Genomic DNA, 24,203 nt, shown 5'->3' with positions numbered 1-24,203 from the left:
GTAGAGATTAATTATCTGTGATCCTCTGTCTCTGCTGTCAAAAAAACCCCCGTAACACTGGAGAGAGGGGGAAAAAAAAAGAAAATCATGTCCTCTCTTATTAGCGAACGTCTTGTATAAGTGCGGCAGGTGCCGTAATAGAAGACAAGTGAGATGTAGCAGAGCTGAGCTTGTCAAGTAGAACTACTCAATGCAGGATTATCCGAATAGTGTAACATCCCCATACAATGATGAGAGTTGTAGTGGTGGTGGGGTGAGGGGGGGCACTTAGACCATAATAATCAATATAATGTCTGGGGTCAGAGGTGGTGACTTACATATATAGAATTAAAGTCACACTGGGGCGCTAGAACTTGAATTTTCCCCTCTTCAAATCCCATTAAATAAATTTTTTTTTAAAGGAGAGAAATTAACACAATTTCATGTACTGCATAAATAATGCCGCCTAACAGTGCCAGATAATACAACTATTACAGTGTTGGCTTTTAATCCCCAAAATGTATAAAATCCCAGTTTTTGACAAAAAATTCTGTTCATGAACACTATTTCATAGACTGCATAGATAAATAATGCCGCCAAACAGTGCCAGATAATACAACTGTTAGTGCTGGCTTTGAATCCCTGAAATGTATAAAATCCCAAGTTTTGATATTCAAACTAGTGATCAAACATTTTTATTCATGTACACAATTTCATCTGATACATAAATAATGCCGCCAAACAGTGCCAAATAATACAGCCGTTACAGTGTTAGCCTTGAATCCCAGAAATGTATAAAATCCCAATTTTTGACCTTCAAACAAGTGCTAAAAATTTTTTGTTCATGCGTAAATGATGCCGCCAAACAGTGCCAAATAACACAACTGTTACAGTGTTGGGATTTTATACATTTCTGGGATTCAAAGCCAACACTGTAACGGTTGTATTATTTGGCACTGTTTGGCGGCATTATTTATGCAACACATGAAATTATGTTTATGAATAGAATTTATTTAGCAGTTGTTTGAAGGTCAAAATTTGGGATTTTATACATTTCTGAGATTAAAAGCCAAGTTTTGACCTCCAAACAAGTGCTAAAAACTCTCACTTGTTATACAGCAAAATCTTCCTATACTCCATGTTACTACAGAAAGACGGGGCAGATACGCTAAATAGGAAGCTGGCTGACAATTTTGATTGCATCTGTAATGGCGCCCACTAGTGGTTGTCATCCCCTCCTGCATGGGAGCAGAGTATTTAACAATCACAATCCGAATTCCTGTGGCTTGTGAATTATCATTAGGAAAGCCAAGTACATGTCAGATCACCTCCTCTCTGAGAATCTGTTTGGAAGTATTGCCCTTGTGTCCGGCCGCTGTGTAAAATCTCGTGATCTATTTCCTTAGGAGACAAACGAGCAGAAACTTCACAATATCGCCAATGAACTTCTACAGACGGAACGAGCGTACGTCAGCAGGCTGGAGCTACTGCAGGTAATGATGAACTGCGTACAGGAATATATCTACTATAATACTGCCCCTATATACAAGAATATAACTACTATAATACTGCTCCTATGTACAAGAATATAACTACTATAATACTGCTCCCTATATATAACAACTATAATACTGCCCCTATGTACAAGAATATAACTACTATAATACTGCTCCTATGTACAAGAATATAACTACTATAATACTGCTCCCTATATATAACAACTATAATACTGCCCCTATGTACAAGAATATAACTACTATAATACTGCTCCTATGTACAAGAATAAAACTACTATAATACTGCCCCTATGTACAAGAATATAACTACTATAATACTGCCCCTATGTACAAGAATATAACTACTATAATACTGCCCCCTATGTACAAGAATATAACTACTATAATACTGCTCCTATGTACAAGAATAAAACTACTATAATACTGCCCCCTATGTACAAGAATATAACTACTATAATACTGCCTCTATGTACAAGAATATAACTACTATAATACTGCTCCCTATACATAACAACTATAATACTGCCCCTATGTACAAGAATATAACTGCTATAATACTGCCCCTATGTACAAGAATATAACTACTATAATACTGCCCCTATGTGCAAGAATATAACTACTATAATACTGCTCCTATGTACAAGAATATAACTGCTAGAACACTACGCCTTATGTACAAGAATATAACTCCTAGAATACTGTCCCTATGTACAAGAATATAACTACTATAATACTGCTCCTATGTACAAGAATATAACTACTACAATACTGCCCCCTATGTACAAGAATATAACTACTATAATACTGCTCCTATGTACAAGAATATAACTACTATAGTACTGCTCCTATATACAAGAATAGAACTACTATAATACTGCTCCTATGTGCAAGAATATAACTACTATAATACTGCTCCTATATACAAGAATATAACTACTATAATACTGCTCCTATGTACAAGAATATTACTACTATAATACTGCTCCTATGTACAAGAATATAACTACTATAATACTGCTCCTATGTACAAGAATATAACTACTATAATACTGCTCCTATGTACAAGAATATAACTACTATAATACTGCTCCTATGTACAAGAATATATCTACTATAATACTGCCCCCTATGTACAAGAATATAACTACTATAATACTGCTCCTATGTACAAGAATATATCTACTATAATACTGCCCCTCTGTACAAGAATATATCTACTATAATACTGCTCCTATGTACAAGAATATATCTACTATAATACTGCCCCTATGTACAAGAATATAACTACTATAATACTGCTCTATGTACAAGAATATATCTACTATAATACCGCCCCTATGTACAAGAATATATCTACTATAATACTGCCCCTCTGTACAAGAATATAACTACTATAATACTGCCCCTATGTACAAGAATAGAACTACTATAATACTGCCCCTATGTACAAGAATATATCTACTATAATACTGCTCCCTATGTACAAGAATATAACTACTATAATACAGCTCCCTATGTACAAGAATATAACTACTATAATACTGCCCCCTATACACAAGAATATAACTACTATAACACTGCTCCCTATGTACAAGAATATAACTACTATAATACTGCCCCTATGTACAAGAATATAACTACTATAATACTGCCCCCTATGTACAAGAATATAACTACTATAATACTGCCCCTATGTACAAGAATATATCTACTATAATACTGCCCCTCTGTACAAGAATATAACTACTATAATACAGCTCCCTATGTACAAGAATATAACTACTATAATACTGCCCCCCTATACACAAGAATATAACTACTATAATACTGCCCCTATGTACAAGAATATATCTACTATAATACTGCCCCTCTGTACAAGAATATAACTACTATAATACTGCCCCCTATGTACAAGAATATAACTACTATAATACTGCCCCTATGTACAAGAATATATCTACTATAATACTGCTCCCTATGTACAAGAATATAACTACTATAATACAGCTCCCTATGTACAAGAATATATCTACTATAATACTGCCCCTCTGTACAAGAATATAACTACTGTAATACTGCCCCCTATGTACAAGAATATAACTACTATAATACAGCTCTCTATGTACAAGAATATAACTACTATAATACTGCCCCCCTATACACAAGAATATAACTACTATAACACTGCTCCCTATGTACAAGAATATAACTACTATAATACTGCCCCTATGTACAAGAATATATCTACTATAATACTGCCACTCTGTACAAGTATATAACTACTATAATACTGCTCCTATGTACAAGAATATAACTACTATAATACTGCCTCCTATGTACAAGAATATAACTACTATAATACTGCTCCCTATGTACAAGAATATAACTACTATAATACAGCTCCCTATGTACAAGAATATAACTACTATAATACTGCCCCTATGTGCAAGAATATAACTACTATAATACTGCCCCTATGTGCAAGAATATAACTACTATAATACTGCCCCTATGTGCAAGAATATAACGACTATAATACTGCCCCATATGTACAAGAATATAACTACTATAATACTGCCCCTATGTGCAAGAATATAACTACTATAATACTGCTCCTATGTACAAGAATATAACTGCTAGAATACTACCCCTTATGTACAAGAATATAACTCCTAGAATACTGTCCCTATGTACAAGAATATAACTACTATAATACTGCTCCTATGTACAAGAATATAACTACTACAATACTGCCCCCTATGTACAAGAATATAACTACTATAATACTGCTCCTATGTACAAGAATATAACTACTATAGTACTGCTCCTATATACAAGAATAGAACTACTATAATACTGCTCCTATGTGCAAGAATATAACTACTATAATACTGCTCCTATGTACAAGAATATAACTACTATAATACTGCTCCTATGTACAAGAATATAACTACTATAATACTGCTCCTATGTACAAGAATATAACTACTATAATACTGCTCCTATGTACAAGAATATATCTACTATAATACTGCCCCCTATGTACAAGAATATAACTACTATAATACTGCTCCTATGTACAAGAATATATCTACTATAATACTGCCCCTCTGTACAAGAATATATCTACTATAATACTGCTCCTATGTACAAGAATATATCTACTATAATACTGCCCCTATGTACAAGAATATAACTACTATAATACTGCTCTATGTACAAGAATATATCTACTATAATACCGCCCCTATGTACAAGAATATATCTACTATAATACTGCCCCTCTGTACAAGAATATAACTACTATAATACTGCCCCTATGTACAAGAATAGAACTACTATAATACTGCCCCTATGTACAAGAATATATCTACTATAATACTGCTCCCTATGTACAAGAATATAACTACTATAATACAGCTCCCTATGTACAAGAATATAACTACTATAATACTGCCCCCTATACACAAGAATATAACTACTATAACACTGCTCCCTATGTACAAGAATATAACTACTATAATACTGCCCCTATGTACAAGAATATAACTACTATAATACTGCCCCCTATGTACAAGAATATAACTACTATAATACTGCCCCTATGTACAAGAATATATCTACTATAATACTGCCCCTCTGTACAAGAATATAACTACTATAATACAGCTCCCTATGTACAAGAATATAACTACTATAATACTGCCCCCCTATACACAAGAATATAACTACTATAATACTGCCCCTATGTACAAGAATATATCTACTATAATACTGCCCCTCTGTACAAGAATATAACTACTATAATACTGCCCCCTATGTACAAGAATATAACTACTATAATACTGCCCCTATGTACAAGAATATATCTAATATAATACTGCTCCCTATGTACAAGAATATAACTACTATAATACTGCCCCCCTATACACAAGAATATAACTACTATAATACTGCCCCCTATGTACAAGAATATATCTACTATAATACTGCCCCTCTGTACAAGAATATAACTACTATAATACTGCCCCCTATGTACAAGAATATAACTACTATAATACTGCCCCTATGTACAAGAATATATCTACTATAATACTGCTCCCTATGTACAAGAATATAACTACTATAATACAGCTCCCTATGTACAAGAATATATCTACTATAATACTGCCCCTCTGTACAAGAATATAACTACTATAATACTGCCCCCTATGTACAAGAATATAACTACTATAATACTGCCCCTATGTACAAGAATATAACTATTATAATACTGCTCCTATGTACAGGAATATAACTATTATAATACTGCTCCTATGTACAAGAATATAACTACTATAATACTGCTCCCTATGTACAAGAATATAACTACTATAATACTGCTCCCTATGTACAAGAATATAACTACTAAAATACTGCTCCCTATGTACAAGAATATAACTACTATAATACTGCCCTCTATGTACAAGAATATAACTACTATAATACTGCTCCCTATGTACAAGAATATAACTACTATAATACTGCTCCCTATGTACAAGAATATAACTACTATAATACTGCCCCTATGTACAAGGATATAACTGCTATAATACTGCTCCTATGTACAAGGATATAACTGCTATAATACTGCCCCTATGTACAAGAATATAACTACTATAATACTGCTCCCTATGTAGAAGAATATAACTACTATAATACTGCTTTTATGTACAAGGATATAACTGATATAATACTGCTCCCTATGTACAAGAATATAACTGCTATAATACTGCTCCTATGTACAAGGATATAACTGCTATAATACTGCCCCTATGTACAAGAATATAACTACTATAATACTGCTCCTATGTACAAGGATATAACTGCTATAATACTGCCCCCTATGTACAAGGATATAACTGCTATAATACTGCCCCCTATGTACAAGAATATAACTGGTATAATACTGCCCCTATGTACAAGAATATAACTACTATAATACTGCTCCCTATGTACAAGAATATAACTACTATAATACTGCTCCTATGTACAAGGATATAACTGCTATAATACTGCCCCCTATGTACAAGGATATAACTGCTATAATACTGCTCCTATGTACAAGGATATAACTGCTATAATACTGCCCCTATGTACAAGAATATAACTACTATAATACTGCTCCTATGTACAAGGATATAACTGCTATAATACTGCCCCCTATGTACAAGAATATAACTGGTATAATACTGCCCCTATGTACAAGAATATAACTACTATAATACTGCTCCCTATGTACAAGAATATAACTACTATAATACTGCTCCTATGTACAAGGATATAACTGCTATAATACTGCCCCCTATGTACAAGAATATAACTGGTATAATACTGCCCCTATGTACAAGAATATAACTACTATAATACTGCTCCCTATGTACAAGAATATAACTACTATAATACTGCTCCTATGTACAAGGATATAACTGCTATAATACTGCCCCTATGTACAAGAATATAACTACTATAATACTGCTCCCTATGTACAAGAATATAACTACTATAATACTGCTCCTGTGTACAAGGATATAACTGCTATAATACTGCCCCCTATGTACAAGAATATAACTGGTATAATACTGCCCCTATGTACAAGAATATAACTACTATAATACTGCTCCCTATGTACAAGAATATAACTACTATAATACTGCTCCTATGTACAAGAATATAACTGGTATAATACTGCCCCTATGTACAAGAATATAACTACTATAATACTGCTCCCTATGTACAAGAATATAACTACTATAATACTGCTCCTGTGTACAAGGATATAACTGCTATAATACTGCCCCCTATGTACAGGGATATAACTGCTATAATACTGCTCCTATGTACAAGGATATAACTGCTATAATACTGCCCCTATGTACAAGAATATAACTACTATAATACTGCTCCCTATGTACAAGAATATAACTACTATAATACTGCTTCTATGTACAAGGATATAACTACTATAATACTGCTCCCTATGTACAAGAATATAACTGCTATAATACTGCTCCTATGTACAAGGATATAACTGCTGTAATACTGCCCCTATGTACAAGAATATAACTACTATAATACTGCTCCTATGTACAAGGATATAACTGCTATAATACTGCCCCCTATGTACAAGAATATAACTACTATAATACTGCTCCTATGTACAAGAATATAACTACTATAATACTGCTCCTATGTACAAGGATATAACTGCTATAATACTGCCCCTATGTACAAGAATATAACTACTATAATACTGCCCCTATGTACAAGAATATAACTACTATAATACTGCTCCTATGTACAAGGATATAACTGCTATAATACTGCCCCCTATGTACAAGAATATAACTACTATAATACTGCTCCCTATGTACAAGAATATAACTACTATAACACTGCTTCTATGTACAAGGATATAACTACTATAATACTGCTCCCTATGTACAAGAATATAACTGCTATAATACTGCTCCTATGTACAAGGATATAACTGCTGTAATACTGCCCCTATGTACAAGAATATAACTACTATAATACTGCTCCTATGTACAAGGATATAACTGCTATAATACTGCCCCCTATGTACAAGAATATAACTACTATAATACTGCTCCTATGTACAAGAATATAACTACTATAATACTGCTCCTATGTACAAGGATATAACTGCTATAATACTGCCCCTATGTACAAGAATATAACTACTATAATACTGCCCCTATGTACAAGAATATAACTACTATAATACTGCTCCCTATGCACAAGAATATAACTACTATAATACTGCTCCTATGTACAAGGATATAACTGCTATAATACTGCCCCCTATGTACAAGAATATAACTACTATAATACTGCTCCCTATGTACAAGGATATAACTACTATAATACTGCTTCTATGTACAAGGATATAACTACTATAATACTGCTCCCTATGTACAAGAATATAACTGCTATAATACTGCTCCTATGTACAAGGATATAACTGCTATAATACTGCCCCTATGTACAAGAATATAACTACTATAATACTGCCCCTATGTACAAGAATATAACTACTATAATACTGCTTCTATGTACAAGGATATAACTGGTATAATACTGCTCCCTATGTACAAGAACACAGTATATCTATTCATGATGTTGGTGCCCTGCAGTCTAACCAATAGCTGTAGAGTTCTGAATGAGGGGGCGTGGTTTTTGTAACTACTGCTGCAGTCTTTGAAGGTTGCAGCAGTAGTTGCTTTTCCAAATCTTATCGTTCTGATAACCTCAAGAACAATCATTTGCGGGAAAGTAATAATGAGATTACACCCACGGAATTTCATACTGTATTTTTTTGATTAATCTGGGTTATTTTAATCTTATGGCAGATATGAAAAATATTTTATTTCTTGATATATTTTTTTTACAGACCTTTAACAAAGCGTTAGAGAATGAAGCGAAGAAAGGGTCTTTCCCACTGGACGTTCCTAACAAAATATTCTCCAACATTTTATCAATCTACAGTTTCCACTCCTCGTTCCTGCTTCCGGATCTTGAAGACAGAATGAAGGAATGGTGAGTATTGTACAGTATGTACACAGCAGAATAGTGAGTGCAGCTCTGGAGTATAATACAGGATGTAACTCAGGATCAGTAATGTAATGTATGTACACAGTGACTGCACCAGCAGAATAGTGAGTGCAGCTCTGGAGTATAATACAGGATGTAACTCAGGATCAGTAATGTAATGTATGTACACAGTAGAGATGAGCGTTGTTCTACTCGAACTGTTCGCCAATCTCAAATTCGAGCTGTTTTGGGCGGTGTTCGAGCCGGTCGGCGAACACGAACAATTTGAGAAAAATTCGGCTGTTCGAGGTTATGTTCGATAACTGTTCGTGCACCAAAATCATAACTGGATTTTTTCTCAGTAATGATGAAAATTAATGTTAATACGCAGTTTGAGTGTACAGCGGGGTGGGGGGAGGGGCAGGGGATGGATCTCTGCAGGAACAATGAAGATCTCCATTTTTTTTTCTCTTTCCCGCATTTGCAGTGGGGAGGTGCAATCTGTCAGCCTATCAGCAGCGCACACACGGAGCGAAGTGCTTTTTTTCACACAAGCAAGGGCATGTGTGATTGGCAGTGTATGTCACATGTCCTTGCCCTATAAGACCAAGCCATTTTCCCCGTCGCCACCATTTTCTCACTGCTGCAGCTGCGTGTTAGACGGCACCGCTGTTGCTGTGTGCGCTATACCTTGTTAATTTCAAGCCAATTTTCGCACAAATCTACAGATAGCTTGGGAGTAGGGAATAGTTGTGATTGCAGTCCTTTTAAGGACTAGGTTACAGCATTTCCTACGACTTTTATCAGGCAGGTCTGTGCTCTTAAATAGATAGGTTGTGGGAGTAAAGACTAATTGTAATTGGAGTCCTTTTCAGGACTAGGTTACATCAGTTCCTATCAGTTTTTGCCAGGCAGGTCTGTGCCAGTGCTGTGCAAGTTTTTTCACAGCATTTGGCTGAATCTAGCAAAGCTAATCCTTTTTGGCCTATTGCAGAGTGTGTTAGTCAGTGGAGTAGCCTATCTGTGTTGCAAGATATACAGTGCTGGCCAAAAGTATTGGCACCCCTGCAATTCTGTCAGATAATACTCAGTTTCTTCCTGAAATTGATTGCAATCACAAATTCTTTGGTATTATTCTCCTCATTTAATTTGTCTTCAATGAAAAAAACACAAAAAGAATTGTCCTAAAGCCAAATTGGATATAATTCCCCACCAAACCTAAAAAAGGGGGTGGACAAAAGTATTGGCACCCTTTGAAAAATCATGTGATGCTTCTCTAATTCGTGTAATTAACAGCACCTGTAACTTACCTGTGGCACCTAACAGGTGTTGGCAATAACTAAATCACACTTGCAGCCAGTTAACATGGATTAAAGTTGACTCAACCTCTGTCCTGTGTCCTTGTGTGTACCACATTGAGCATGGAGAAAAGAAAGAAGACCAAAGAACTGTCTGAGAACTTGAGAAACCAAATTGCGAGGAAGCATGAGCAATCTCAAGGCTACAATTCCATCTCCAAAGACCTGAATGTTCCTGTGCCTTCCGTGCGCAGTGTCATCAAGAAGTGTAAAGCCTATGGCACTGTGGCTAACCTCCCTAGATGTGGACGGAAAAGAAAAATTGACGAGAGATTTCAACGCAAGATTGTGCGGATGGTGGATAAAGAACCTCGACTAACATCCAAACAAGTTCAAGCTGCCCTGCAGTCCGAGGGTACAACAGTGTCAACCCGTACTATCCGTCGGCGTCTGAATGAAAAGGGACTGTATGGTAGGATACCCAGGAAGACCCCAATTCTTACCCCGAGACATAAAAAAGCCAGGCTGGAGTTTGCCAAAACTTACCTGAGAAAGCCTAAAATGTTTTGGAAGAATGTTCTCTGGTCAGATGAGACAAAAGTAGAGCTTTTTGGGAAAAAGCATCAACATAGAGTGTACAGGAAAAAAAAAGAGGCATTCAAAGAAAAGAACACGGTCCCTACAGTCAAACATGGCGGAGGTTCCCTGATGTTTTGGGGTTGCTTTGCTGCCTCTGGCACTGGACTGCTTGACCGTGTGCATGGCATTATGAAGTCTGAAGACTACCAACAAATTTTGCAGCATAATGTAGGGCCCAGTGTGAGAAAGCTGGGTCTCCCTCAGAGGTCATGGGTCTTCTAGCAGGACAATGACCCAAAACACACTTCCAAAAGCACTATAAAATGGTTTGAGAGAAAGCACTGGAGACTTCTAAGGTGGCCAGCAATGAGTCCAGACCTGAATCCCATAGAACACCTGTGGAGAGATCTCAAAATGGCAGTTTGGAGAAGGCAGCCTTCAAATATCTGGGACCTAGAGCAGTTTGCCAAAGAAGAATGGTCTACAATTCCAGCAGAGCATTGTAAGAAACTCATTGATGGTTACCTGAAGCGGTTGTTCGCAGTTATTTTGGCTAAAGGTTGTGCAACCAAGTATTAGGCTGAGGGTGCCAATACTTTTGTCCGGCCCTTTTTTGGAGTTTTGTGTGAAATGATCAATGATTTGATTTTTGCTTCATTCTCTTTTGTGTTTTTTCCTTGCAAGCAAATTAAATGAAGAGAATAATACCAAAGAATTTGTGATTGCAATCATTTTCAGGAAGAAACTGAGTATTATCTGACAGAATTGCAGGGGTGCCAATACTTTTGGCCAGCACTGTAACACCTGTGTATAGAATACCAATTTTTTTACTTCACCTAGTGAAGTAAAATCTTTTGGGCATAGCATCATTCTATTAGTCCATCTATACTGACCTCCATCAGGTTGCAAATTAAAAATAATTTTTTTCTGCATCTACAGTACCTCTGAAAAAATATTTGGGCTTCTAGCTGTGTGTGGGACTTGTTCTATTAGTCCATCTATACTGACCTCCATCAGGTTGCAAATTCAAAATAATTTTTTTCTGCATCTAACCCAGCCAATAGTTTTGGCCTAATACCACAGTTTGGCCACTCAGCTCTGCTCGGTTACCATCCATTGTTTTTTTGTGCAAACAACTCCAGAGTTGTGAATTAGTTAACCACCAAAATGAGTGGAAAAAGGCCTGCTGCTGGTGGAAAGGGGAATAGGCTTGTTGGGAAGGGGAAAAAAGGTTGTGTCCGTGGGGTAGGTGCAGAAGAAAGACCATCTTCCAGCCAAACTAAAATGTCTACTTCTTTTAGCGGACAATGTGATAAGATCCCTTTCTTACGGCCACGCCAATCGCTACAAATTCCAGATGAGGCACAAAAACAGCAGGTGCTTCAACGGATATCAAGTGCTCCTTTAAGTGGGCTCTCCTCCACATCAACTTCAACATCACAAATACTCCAGTCCTCAAAGGTGTCACCCCAATCGCACTTGCTTCCTCACAGCTCCCAAATCTCCAGCTGCCCGTCTGAGTATGAGGTAGAACAGATGGTTGAGTCTGCAGAGCTGTTTACTCATACTATAGCCTGGGAATCAGAGGTCGACTCCAGCGCTTCTGTGAATCCAGACGAGGAAATGATCTGCACTGATGCCCAGAATCTTTATGAGTCGGATCCAGGACCAGACGCAGAAGGTTCTGACCATAATGTAGACCCTCATTCCCAAACTGTAACTCCTGTTGGTGGAGACAATGAGGAAGACGATGATAAGACTCAAATACCTGAATGGAGCGACAACTTTAGTTTTTTGTCAGGGCAGGAACAGGTTGGCTCTGAGGACGACGGGTGTGATAACGCACAGGGTGATGATGATGAGGTCGGAGATCCCACTTACTGTCAACCCACAGTCAGCCAAGAGATGAGGTCAGCAGAGGAGGTGGAGGAAGATGCTAGTGACGACGAGGTCAGGTTGCGCCTTCCTGGACAGAGACGTAGTACTGGAAGCACGTCAACAACTGCATCCTCAAACACAACTCTGCCTCTCACCACAAGTCGTGGTGGCTCTTCAGGTCGCATGGGTGCTAAGCCTTGCATAGCCTGGGCATTTTTTCAGATCGATAAAGATGACCCAACTCGTGTTATCTGTAACATTTGTCAGCAAAAGCTAAGTAGAGGCCAAAAAATACATAGTTTGAGTACTTCATGCATGAACCGGCACATGGACATGAAGCATAAGTTGCAGTGGGAAGCTCAGTGTGCTACAATGCGGCCTAGCCGGCCGGGCCAATCACCGTCTGCCATATCTTGTGCATCCGCGGCCTCTTCATCCTCTGTGACTGGGGGGACAGCAGTCACACCTGTTTTGGGGCGCAGACCTGCCACCTCTTTACCCGCAACAGCCAGCGTGATTGGCAGGTCATCATTTTCTTTGGAGGTGGTAACACCAGCTGGTCTTGAGCGCTGTCCGACATCGATAGCACCACCTTTGGATCAAGGCAACCTAACATGTCTGCCTGCATCTTCCTCACAGACCGGCAGTTTGCCGGGGACACCCTTATCAACCCCGTCTAAGCACAATAGCCAGCCCTCGGTCCCTCAGATGTGGACAAGTAAAAGACCATTTCCTCCTAGCCATGAGAAAGCTAAGAGGTTGAATTTCACCATCTGCAAGCTCTTGGCTACAGAAATGCTGCCTTTCCGCCTGGTGGACACAGAGGATTTTCGAGACCTTATGTCCGTCGCAGTGCCCCAGTACCAGATGCCCAGTCGGCACTACTTCTCAAAGAAAGGTGTGCCTGCGCTCCACCAGCATGTCGCACACAACATCACCGCTTCTTTGAGAAACTCTGTGTGTGACAGGGTGCATTTCACCACAGACACTTGGACGAGTAGGCATGGACAGGGGCGTTACATGTCGCTGACTGGGCACTGGGTAACTATGGTGACAGCAGGACAAGGGGCTGCTGTCCAAGTCTTGCCGTCCCCACGAGTTGTGCGTCAATCCTTTTTATGTCAAAGTTCCTCCACTGCTTCTGCCTCCTCAACCTCCTCTCGGTCTTCCACCTGCACCCAAAGCCTGTCTGGTCATGCCACAAGCTTTCTAACTGCGCAGAAGGGATCCTGCACACCTCCTTACTATGCTGGCAGTAGGGCTCAACGTCATCAGGCGGTTTTTACATTGAAATGTCTGGGAAATGTGAGTCACACAGCTGAGGAGTTGTGGTCAGCTCTGGAGAACCAATTTCATGAATGGTTGTCTCCACTGGACCTGAAACCAGGGAAGGCCGTGTGCGACAATGCTGCAAACCTGGGTGCGGCCCTTCGCCGGGGCAATGTCACACACGTGCCTTGTATGGCTCACGTGTTGAACCTGGTTGTCCAGCAATTTTTAGCCCACTATCCCAGACTAGATGGCCTTCTGCAGAGGGCACGGTCGCTGTGTGCTCACTTCCGCCGTTCGCATCCCGCAGCTCAGCGACTTACATCTCTACAGAAGTCGTTGGGCCTGCCACTTCACCGGCTAAAATGCGATGTGCCTACCCGGTGGAATTCAACTCTGCACATGTTGCAGCGACTGTGGCAGCACCGACAAGCCCTGGTGCAATACGTTCTGACGTATAGCCTGGGCCAACGAGATCCAGAGGTGGGGCAAATCACGCTGGAGGAGTGGTCTCAGATCAGGGACCTATGCACCCTTCTGCACAGTTTTGAAATGGCGACGAAGATGTTTAGTGCTGACGATGCCATTATCAGCATGACTATTCCGGTGATTTACATGCTGGAGCACATGTTAAACAGAATTCGGAGTCAGGTGGTGGCACAAGAGGAGGTGGAGGAAGTAGAGGAGGAGGAGTTGTATGCGGAAGGGCTAACATCTGCAAGGTCCAGACGGTCGGCAGCACCAAGGCGGCAGGCATGTGAGGGTGGGGGAGATGGTTTTACCAGGGCGCATGGTAGCAGCCAAACTAGTGAGGAAGGTGCAGGAGCCCAGGAAGAAGTGGAGGACGAACTGATGGAAGACTCATCAGATGAGGGAGACCTTGATCACATTTCTGTTGTGCGAGGTTGGGGGGAGAGGACAGAGGAAGGAAGCATGATTGTTACCTCGCCACCAACACAACAGGGACTTGGTGCTCCTGGATGCGCAACACACATGAGTGCCTTCTTGCTGCACTACCTGCAACATGACCCTCGAATTGTGAGAATTAGAAATAATCCTGACTACTGGGTTGCCACACTGTTAGATCCCCGGTACAAAAGTAAATTTGCAGAAATTATTCCTGCCATAGAAAGGGATGCACGCATGCAGGAGTATCAGCAGAGACTGTTGCAGAATCTTACATGTGCTTTTCCACAAAATACCAGTGGTGCACGTAGTGAATCTCACAGTTCCAACTTGCCAACCGTGGGACCGTCAAGTGTTCAGCACTCAAACCGTAACAGAACCACAGTATCTGCTGGTAACATCAATTTTGCGGAATCATTTCACCACTTTTTTAGCCCATCCTTTGCAAGGCCACAGGAGACAAGAAGTCTGACACATAGTCAACGCCTAGAGACGATGGTACACGAGTATCTCCAAGTGAACATTGAAGCCACGACTGTGTCACTGGACCCTTGCTCTTTTTGGGCTTCCAATCTGGATAAATGGCCGGAGCTAGCCACTTACGCCTTGGAGATCTTGTCATGCCCCGCAGCCAGCGTTCTGTCTGAACGTGTGTTCAGCGCTGCTGGTGGTGTGCTGACAGATAAGCGCACGCGGCTCTCCACTGATAATGTAGACAGACTCACGTTCATAAAGATGAACAAATCATGGATCCGAAACGACTTTTCTACCCCTGTGTCATCCTGGGGAGAGTAAAAGCTTGATGATTGGTTAAAATCACCCTACCAACCGTTTTAAGCTTTCAAATTACTAATCATGTTTATCTGTATCTTGACTGGAAAATAATTTGGGCTTTGTAGCAGTGTGCAGCACTGATCCTATTAGGCCATCTATACTAAAGCTTCACCAGATTTAAAATTAAAAATAATTTTTAGCTGCATCTAGCCCGGAAAATAATTTTGGGGCTCCGAGATGCGCAAGGCACATAAGTGCCTTCTTGCTGCACTACCTGCAGCATGACCCTCATATTGTCAAAATTCGAAGTAATCATGACTACTGGGTTGCCACACTCTTAGATCCCCCAAACTTTTCGATCAACCTTTTCATTTTAATAAAGACCAAAAAAATGGTCATTTTTGAAATTATAAGCATTAGCAGGTTGTTAGAAACTGAAATCAAACAGTTTTCAACTCAAAACTTTATTCTAAGTGATGTTACATTTTCACATAGGACCCCTTGTTCGAAAGGAGCTTCTGAACTCTCTCGTCCATTGAATTTGTCAGGTTTTGGATGGTTTCTGCTTCAATTGTTTTGCATGAGGACAGAATACCCTCCCAGAGCTGTTGCTTAGATGTGAACTGCCTCCCGCCATCATAGACACTCCTTTTAATGATGCTCCAAAGGTTCTGAATGGGGTAGAGGTCAGGGGAGCATGGGGGTCACACCATAAGTTTGTCCCCTTTTATGCCCATATCAGCCAGAGATGCAGATGTTTTATGTGCAGCATGAGATGGTGCATTATCATGCAGAAAAATGATCTTGCTGTGAAATACACGGTTCTTCTTCTTGAACCATGGCAGGAAGTGCTGTTTGAGAAAATCCACATACATTATGGAGTTCATCTTTAGCGCCTTCAGGGATCCTAAAGGGGCCGACAATCTCTCTCCCCATGATTCCAGCCCAAAACATTACTCCACCTCCTCCTTGTTGGCGCTGTAGCCGTGTTTGCGTGGGGTGTCCATCAACCAGCCATCCTCCACTCCATCCATCTGGACCATCGAGCGCTGCACGGCACTCATCCGTGAACAAAACAGTTTTGAAATCAGTCTTCATGTAATGTTTGGCCCACTGGAGCCGTTTCTGCTTGTGTGAAGTGGATAGAGGAGGTCGACAGGATGGCGCATGCACAGCTGCAAACCTCTGAAGGACCCTGCATCTTGTTGTTCGGGGGACGTTGGAGGCACAAGCAGCTTCAAAAACTTGTCTGCTGCTATGACAAGGCTTTTTTGCCGCTGCTCTTTCAACCTGACGTAATTGCCTGTAGGAAAGAGTCCTCAATTTGCCCTTATCAGCACGCACACGTGTGTACTGTGAATCAGCTACATACTTCTTGATTGCCAAGACACTTCATCCTGATCATCGCACAATGTTGATTGTAGTCATGCCTTGACCTAAACACTCCACAATTTGTTGCTTCTCAGCAGCCGACACATCCTTTTTCTTTCCCATTTTGGCAGAAAATGTAGGCTGCTTAATAATGTGAGAGAGCCTTCTTAAGTAGTCTTGCCTTTCATTGGACACACCTGCCAAACTAATTAGCACAGGTGTCTGCAATTGCTTACAGTGATATAAAGAGCCCTGACACACATCACCATCAATGAGTTTAACTGACAAACAAACAAATTCTTCCCTTATCACTCCTAAACACTTTTTGTATAATAATTTGGAACGCAGTGTACATGTGCTTTTCCACAAAACACCAGTGGTTCACGTAGTGAATCTTACAGTTCTAACTTGCCAACCGTGGTCTGTATGGAATTGTTCAATAAAGGGCCCAAAATTAAGATAACATAGATGGGAGAGGTCTCTATGAATAGGAATTCCTAAGTATTTGATACCCTGTGAGGGCCAGGCAAAGGGAAAGTTGGACTGGATGGAATCCTATATGGATTTGGGGAGGGAGACATCGAGGGCCTCAGACTTCGCTGCATTGATTTTAAAATTTGACCATGTAACAAAGTGATCTATTTCAGCCATAACAGCATGGATGGATATATGTGATTGAGTGATATATACTAGGACATCATCAGCAAATAGAGAGCACTTGTACTCGGTGCCTCCCACCTCAATCCACCTAATATTGGGGTTATGGCGAATTGATGAGAGCAGGTGCTCCGTCACTAGGATGTATAAGAGAGGGGACAGAGGACATCCCTGCCTTGTCCCATTGGTGATTGTGAAAGGTGATGAAAATGTTCTGATGCACCCCCTGGGCCTTGGGACACCCGGAGCCGGACCCTTTTTGGTGGATGCTGGTGGTTGTAGTCTCCGTGGCGGCGATCCGGTTCCGTGGCTCAGGGCGGTCAAACCAGTGGCGGAACTATTTATGTGGTTTTGATGTTTAAATGTCCGACTACGCCACCCGTGGATTGCGGTCAGAGTGAACCGCCGCTACAGGGCAGACCGCTGAGGCTGGTGTTGTGGGTGCAGCAGAGCGTAGCATAACTCCCCACGGGAGGAGTATAGCCTCAGGGCAGTGTATGCGGAGGATGGGGGTGATGGTGCAGGGCAGCAGCAGTAACGACACGGAGTCAGTGATGCAGTTCAGGGCCTTTACTCACAGTTCTTATTATCCAGACCACGTCTGCAGGTAACGGCTGCCCACGTCGTACTGTGCTCACCAGGTGAGGGGCTCAGACAACTCCCAGATAACTTTGGAGCGCTTCACAGGACCCCCTTTGTGTGTCCTTTGTCTGGCCTTTCTTACCAACACTTCTGTCCGGCTGCCTCGGGCCTCCTCTTGGTAAACTTGGCGCCAGTTTCCCTGACCCTATGTGGTGCCTTCCTAGCGGGTGTAGCGAGGGGCTGCGCCACATAAAATGTCAGAGCCTCCGGTTTCTAGCTGAGGGTCGTTTCCTGCCTCCACTAGTTCGGGGACCGGTCTCCCCCTTTGGCCTGACTCCTCCACGCAGGTGGATTCGGGCGTGCGGTGGCGACTCGCCCGTCCGCACCCCTGGGATCCCTTCATTCCTCGTTCCTGGAGCCTTCTCCGCTCCTCTTCCTTCCTTCTCCCTCTTCCAGGCCTGGGCCTCTGTTACTAGGCCCGCCTCCGGAGCAGAGCTCATGCAGAGCCCCTGCTCCCTGCCACTTCTGCTCAGACTTCTCTGCACTGAACTAAGATGGTGCCCACCTTTTATACTCCCTTCTCAATGCACACAGGAACTGCTTCCTCCCTGCTCCTGCACTACAGGGTTCCCCTTCCTCAGTGTTCCCTCCCCCCACTCCAGCCAGGGACAGGGACTGTCGTGCCCATCTCAGGGGCATATTGGTCGCCCTGCCCCACGGCAATGTGGTGTAATGCATGCAGGTGTCGGGTCCTGATCCACACTCCATCCTTACCTGAGAGTGAGATATCACACCTCTGGGTGAGGTGCAATACGTCTGTAGCAACCGAGCCCTCAGGGTGCTACAGTTCCATTTATCTTCAGCCTAGGTGACGTATTGCGATACAGGGCCGTGATTTTGGCTATAAAAGGGTCCCCTAGACCCCTACCCCAAGCTTTTTAAGAGAATCATATATGGCGTGCCAGGAGACTCTATGGAATGCTTTCTCAGCATCCAACGAGAGTATCTAATTACAAATTTTTAACTGCATCTAGCCCAGGAAATACTTTGTGCCTAGTAGCAGTGTCTGCTAGTGAGCGGATTATCCCGGCTGTTAAGCAAGCTGCACCACCTGTAGTTTAGACACTTAATTTTTTCAAAGGAAATGCTTCGGGACCATGGGATACTTAGTGAAGAGCATCAGGAGGCACCCCAAGGCATAGGGGCTGGGACTGGCAGTAGGATGCCTTGCGGTGGACAGCCGAGCTCGATCCTTATAAAAGCTTTTTAACTGCAGCAGCTTTAGTGGACGCTACTTGATCTGGAATTACCGCGGCTGCTGGCATGAGACTTGCCCTCCAATAGATCCTTGTAAATGGATTTAAAGTGTATTCATTCAAATTAGAGAGACAATTTAAATTAAAAAGCTTAGAGCTGCCTCCACCACAGGGGGGCTCGCTCGACCCACCAGCGGACAGGCACCAGTATTGGGAGAGGGGGGCTGGCCGTCAGGGTTCACCGCGGCTCTGGCACAAACCCGGCGACACGGAGGTGGCACGGGCAGGAGCGGACTGAACGTGTCGGCTTCTCACTTTTTGGATTTTAGAAGGGCATGACATGCCTATATCTGTGTCTCCCCCTCCTTTTACTCCTCCACCTCTTTTCTTTTCGCATGACTATATGTACTTGTCACTTTTCCATGTGTTAGTTGTGTCTTCTGAGCAGTTTGTCAGGTTTTGGACACCTTTGAAGGTGTTTTCTATGTGTTTCTATGTGTTTTTGTTTGCCTGCCATTGGTTTTAACGGTGTTCGAAGGTGTTCGACGAACAGTTCGGCGAACACACGGGTGTTCGACGAACCGAACCGAACTCGAACACTACGGGGGTGGCTCAACACTAGTACACAGTGACTGCACCAGCAGAATAGTGAGTGCAGCTCTGGAGTATAATACAGGATGTAACTCAGGATCAGTAATGTAATGTATGTACACAGTGACTGCACCAGCAGAATAGTGAGTGCAGCTCTGGAGTATAATACAGGATGTAACTCAGGATCAGTAATGTAATGTATGTACACAGTGACTGCACCAGCAGAATAGTGAGTGCAGCTCTGGAGTATAATACAGGATGTAACTCAGGATCAGTAATGTAATGTATGTACACAGTGACTGCACCAGCAGAATAGTGAGTGCAGCTCTGGAGTATAATACAGGATGTAACTCAGGATCAGTTATGTAATGTATGTACACAGTGACTGCACCAGCAGAATAGTGAGTGCAGCTCTGGAGTATAATACAGGATGTAACTCAGGATCAGTAATGTAATGTATGTACACAGTGACTGCACCAGCAGAATAGTGAGTGCAGCTCTGGAGTATAATACAGGATGTAACTCAGGATCAGTAATGTAATGTATGTACACAGTGACTGCACCAGCAGAATAGTGAGTGCAGCTCTGGAGTATAATACAGGATGTAACTCAGGATCAGTAATGTAATGTATGTACACAGTGATTGCACCAGCAGACTAGTGAGTGCAGCTCTGGAGTATAATACAGGATGTAACTCAGGATCAGTAATGTAATGTATGTACACAGTGACTGCACCAGCAGAATAGTGAGTGCAGCTCTGGAGTATAATACAGGATGTAACTCAGGATCAGTACAGGATCAGTAATGTAATGTATGTACACAGTGACTGCACCAGCAGAATAGTGAGTGCAGCTCTGGAGTATAATACAGGATGTAACTCAGGATCAGTAATGTAATGTATGTACACAGTGATTGCACCAGCAGAATAGTGAGTGCAGCTCTGGGGTATAATACAGGATGTAACTCAAGATCAGTAATGTAATGTATGTACACAGTGTTTGCACCAGCAGACTAGTGAGTGCAGCTCTAGAGTATAATACAGGATGTAACTCAGGATCAGTAATGTAATGTATGTACACAGTGACTGCACCAGCAGAATAGTGAGTGCAGCTCTGGGATATAATACAGGATATAACTCAGGATCAGTAATGTAATGTATATACACAGTGACTGCACCAGCAGAATAGTGAGTGCAGCTCTGGGATATAATACAGGATATAACTCAGGATCAGTAATGTAATGTATGTACACAGTGATTGCACCAGCAGAATAGTGAGTGCAGCTCCGGAGTATAATACAGGATGTAACTCAGGATCAGCAATGTATGTACACAGTGACTGCACCAGCAGAATAGTGAGTGCAGCTCTGGAGTATAATACAGGATGTAAGTAGTGATCCATCTTCTTGCATAGATTAGTTGTATATGTAATTTGATTTATTTGTTGTATTACGTGCATAGATTTGGTTGCAAATTTCGTACGCTTTGCATAAAACAAGAGAAGATGTCAGCTCTGCAATATATTCTAATTAATTCTGCTTGTCTCGCCTTCACTGTGTGTTTCTGGAGTGTGACATTAGAGGTCTGCAGTGGGTGGAGGCGCTTAGAGAATGAGTGTTGTGTTTTGGACTCCTCCGATGGTGTCATGTGTTTTTAGTCTTTGAGAGGAGGAAGTTGTGAGATTTCGGCTCCCCGTCCTGATCCTGCTCTCAGTCACAATAATCCCAGGGTAGGAGGGCTCGGCCGCGGCTGCGGAGGTCTCGGACGTGGCACAATCTCTCTTTAGGGAATGAAGCAGTCACATTACATCTATCACATCTTGGGGGGGATGCCGCCATTGTCGGGCTGTATGATGATCATAACAATACAATGTACTGGTGCTGGCTGTTCTATACAGCTGTAATCCTGCATTAATGACCTGGGATCTGAGATAACTCTGATCCCGGCTGTTGAATTCTCTTAGATGCTTCATTTATCAACCTATCTGCACCCAAGAATCAGGTCTGCCAGGTATAAGAAGCTGTTAGGCCTCACTAAAGGAGTTGCCTAACAGCTTTATCAGGCCAAGTAATAATACACTGAACTTTAATGGATCAGGCACCGCATGTTTCAATCCCTTATTCTGAAAACAATCAAAAAAAATACTAATGAGGGGAAAAAACCTAAACACCCCTTTTACCATATAAGTCCCAATTTCTTGAAAAAAATAAAAGAATATATATATATGACACACACATTATTTTTTAATAAAAATAAAAGAGAGAAATATATACACACACAAAATAATTACAGTAGGTACGGAAGGTATTCAGACCCCTTTACATTTTTCATCCTTTGTTTCATTGCAGCCATTTGGTAAATTCTATAAAGTTCATTTTTTTCTCATTAAAGTACACTCTGCACCCCATCTTCACTGACAAAAAACAGAAATGTAGAAATTTTTGCAATTTTGTTAAAAAAGAAAAACTGAAATATCACATGGTCATAAGTATTCAGACCCTTTGCTCAGACACTCATCTTTAAGTTACATGCTGTCCATTTCCTTGTGATCCTCCTTGAGATGGTTCTACTCCTTCATTGGAGTCCAGCTGTGTTTAATTAAACTGATAGGACTTGATTTGGAAAGGCACACACCTGTCTATATAAGACCTCACAGCTCACAGTGCATGTCAGACCAAATGAGAATCATGAGCTCAAAAGGAACTGCCCAAGGAGCTCAGAGACAGAATTGTGGCAAAGCACAGATCTGGCCAAGGTTGCAAAAGAATTTCTGCATAACTCAAGGTTCCTAAGAGCACAGTGGCCTCCATAATCCTTAAATGGAAGAAGTTTGGGACCATCAGAAGTCTTCCTAGACCTGGCCGTCCAGCCAAACTGAGCAATCGTGGCAGAAGAGCCTTGGTGAGAGAGGTAAAGACGAATCCCAAGATCACTGTGGGTGAGCTCCAGAGATGCAGTAGGGAGATGGGAGAAAGTTCCACAAAGTCAACTATCACTGCAGCCCTCCACCAGTCGGGCCTTTATGGCAGAGTGGCCCGATGGAAGCCTCTCCTCAGTGCAAGACATATGAAAGCCCGCATAGAGTTTGCTCAAAACACATGAATGTCTCCCAGACTATGAGAAATAAGATTCTCTGGTCTGATGAGACGAAGAGAGAACTTTTTGGTGATAATTCTAAGCGGTATGTGTGGAGAAAACCAGGCACTGCACATCACCTGCCCAATACAATCCCAACAGTGAAACATGGTGGCAGCATCATGCTGTGGGGCTGTTTTTCAGCTGCAGGGACAGGACGACTGGTTGCAATTGAAGGAAACATGAATGCGGCCAAGTACAGAGATATCCTGGATGAAAACCTCTTCCAGAGTGCTCTGGACCTCAGACTTGGCTGAAGGTTCACCTTCCAACAAGACAAGCACACAGCTAAAATAACAAAGGAGTGGCTTCAGAACAACTCTGTGACCATTCTTGACTGGCCCAGCCAGAGCCCTGACCTAAACCCAATTGAGTATCTCTGGAGAGACCTGAAAATGGCTGTCCACCAACGTTCACCATCCAACCTGACGGAACTGGAGAGGATCTGCAAGGAAGAATGGCAGAGGATCCCCAAATCCAGGGGTGAAAAACTTGTTGCATCATTCCCAAGAAGACTCATGGCTGTACTAGCTCAAAAGGGGGCTTCTACTCAATACTGAGCAAAGGGTCTGAATACTTATGGCCATGTGATATTTCAGTTTTTGTTTTTTAATAAATTTGTAAAAATTTCTACATTTCTGTTTTTTTCAGTCAAGATGGGGACAGAGTGGACTTAAATTCTAAAAAGTTCATTTTTTTCTCATTAATCAAATGGCTGCAATGAAACAAAGAGACAAAAATTTAAAGGGGTCTGAATACTTTCCGCACCCACTGTATATATAGATAGATATCTATTCTCTATGTATCTATATCTATGTAT

General features: G+C 41.4%; 1 protein-coding gene across 5 annotated transcripts in view; it reads left to right on the top strand.

The window, feature by feature from the left end:
- The window catches only part of FGD4 (FYVE, RhoGEF and PH domain containing 4), a 217,600-nt gene that overhangs the window by 130,969 nt on the left and 62,428 nt on the right, over positions 1-24,203 (top strand). For all 5 annotated transcript variants that reach the window (XM_073650086.1, XM_073650088.1, XM_073650090.1 and 2 more), the window contains 2 exons: positions 1,386-1,472; positions 8,950-9,095. In XM_073650086.1, coding sequence (XP_073506187.1) covers positions 1,386-1,472; positions 8,950-9,095 — 233 coding nt within the window. The remainder of the gene's footprint in view (positions 1-1,385; positions 1,473-8,949; positions 9,096-24,203) is intronic.

Source organism: Phyllobates terribilis, unplaced genomic scaffold, assembly GCF_046119375.1.
Source record: "Phyllobates terribilis strain yellow unplaced genomic scaffold, ASM4611937v1 Scaffold_10__3_contigs__length_209671492, whole genome shotgun sequence".
NCBI classification, from domain to species: domain Eukaryota; kingdom Metazoa; phylum Chordata; class Amphibia; order Anura; family Dendrobatidae; genus Phyllobates; species Phyllobates terribilis.
Note: the sequence above shows the minus strand (reverse complement) of the source record. Positions and strands in the feature narration are given on the sequence as shown.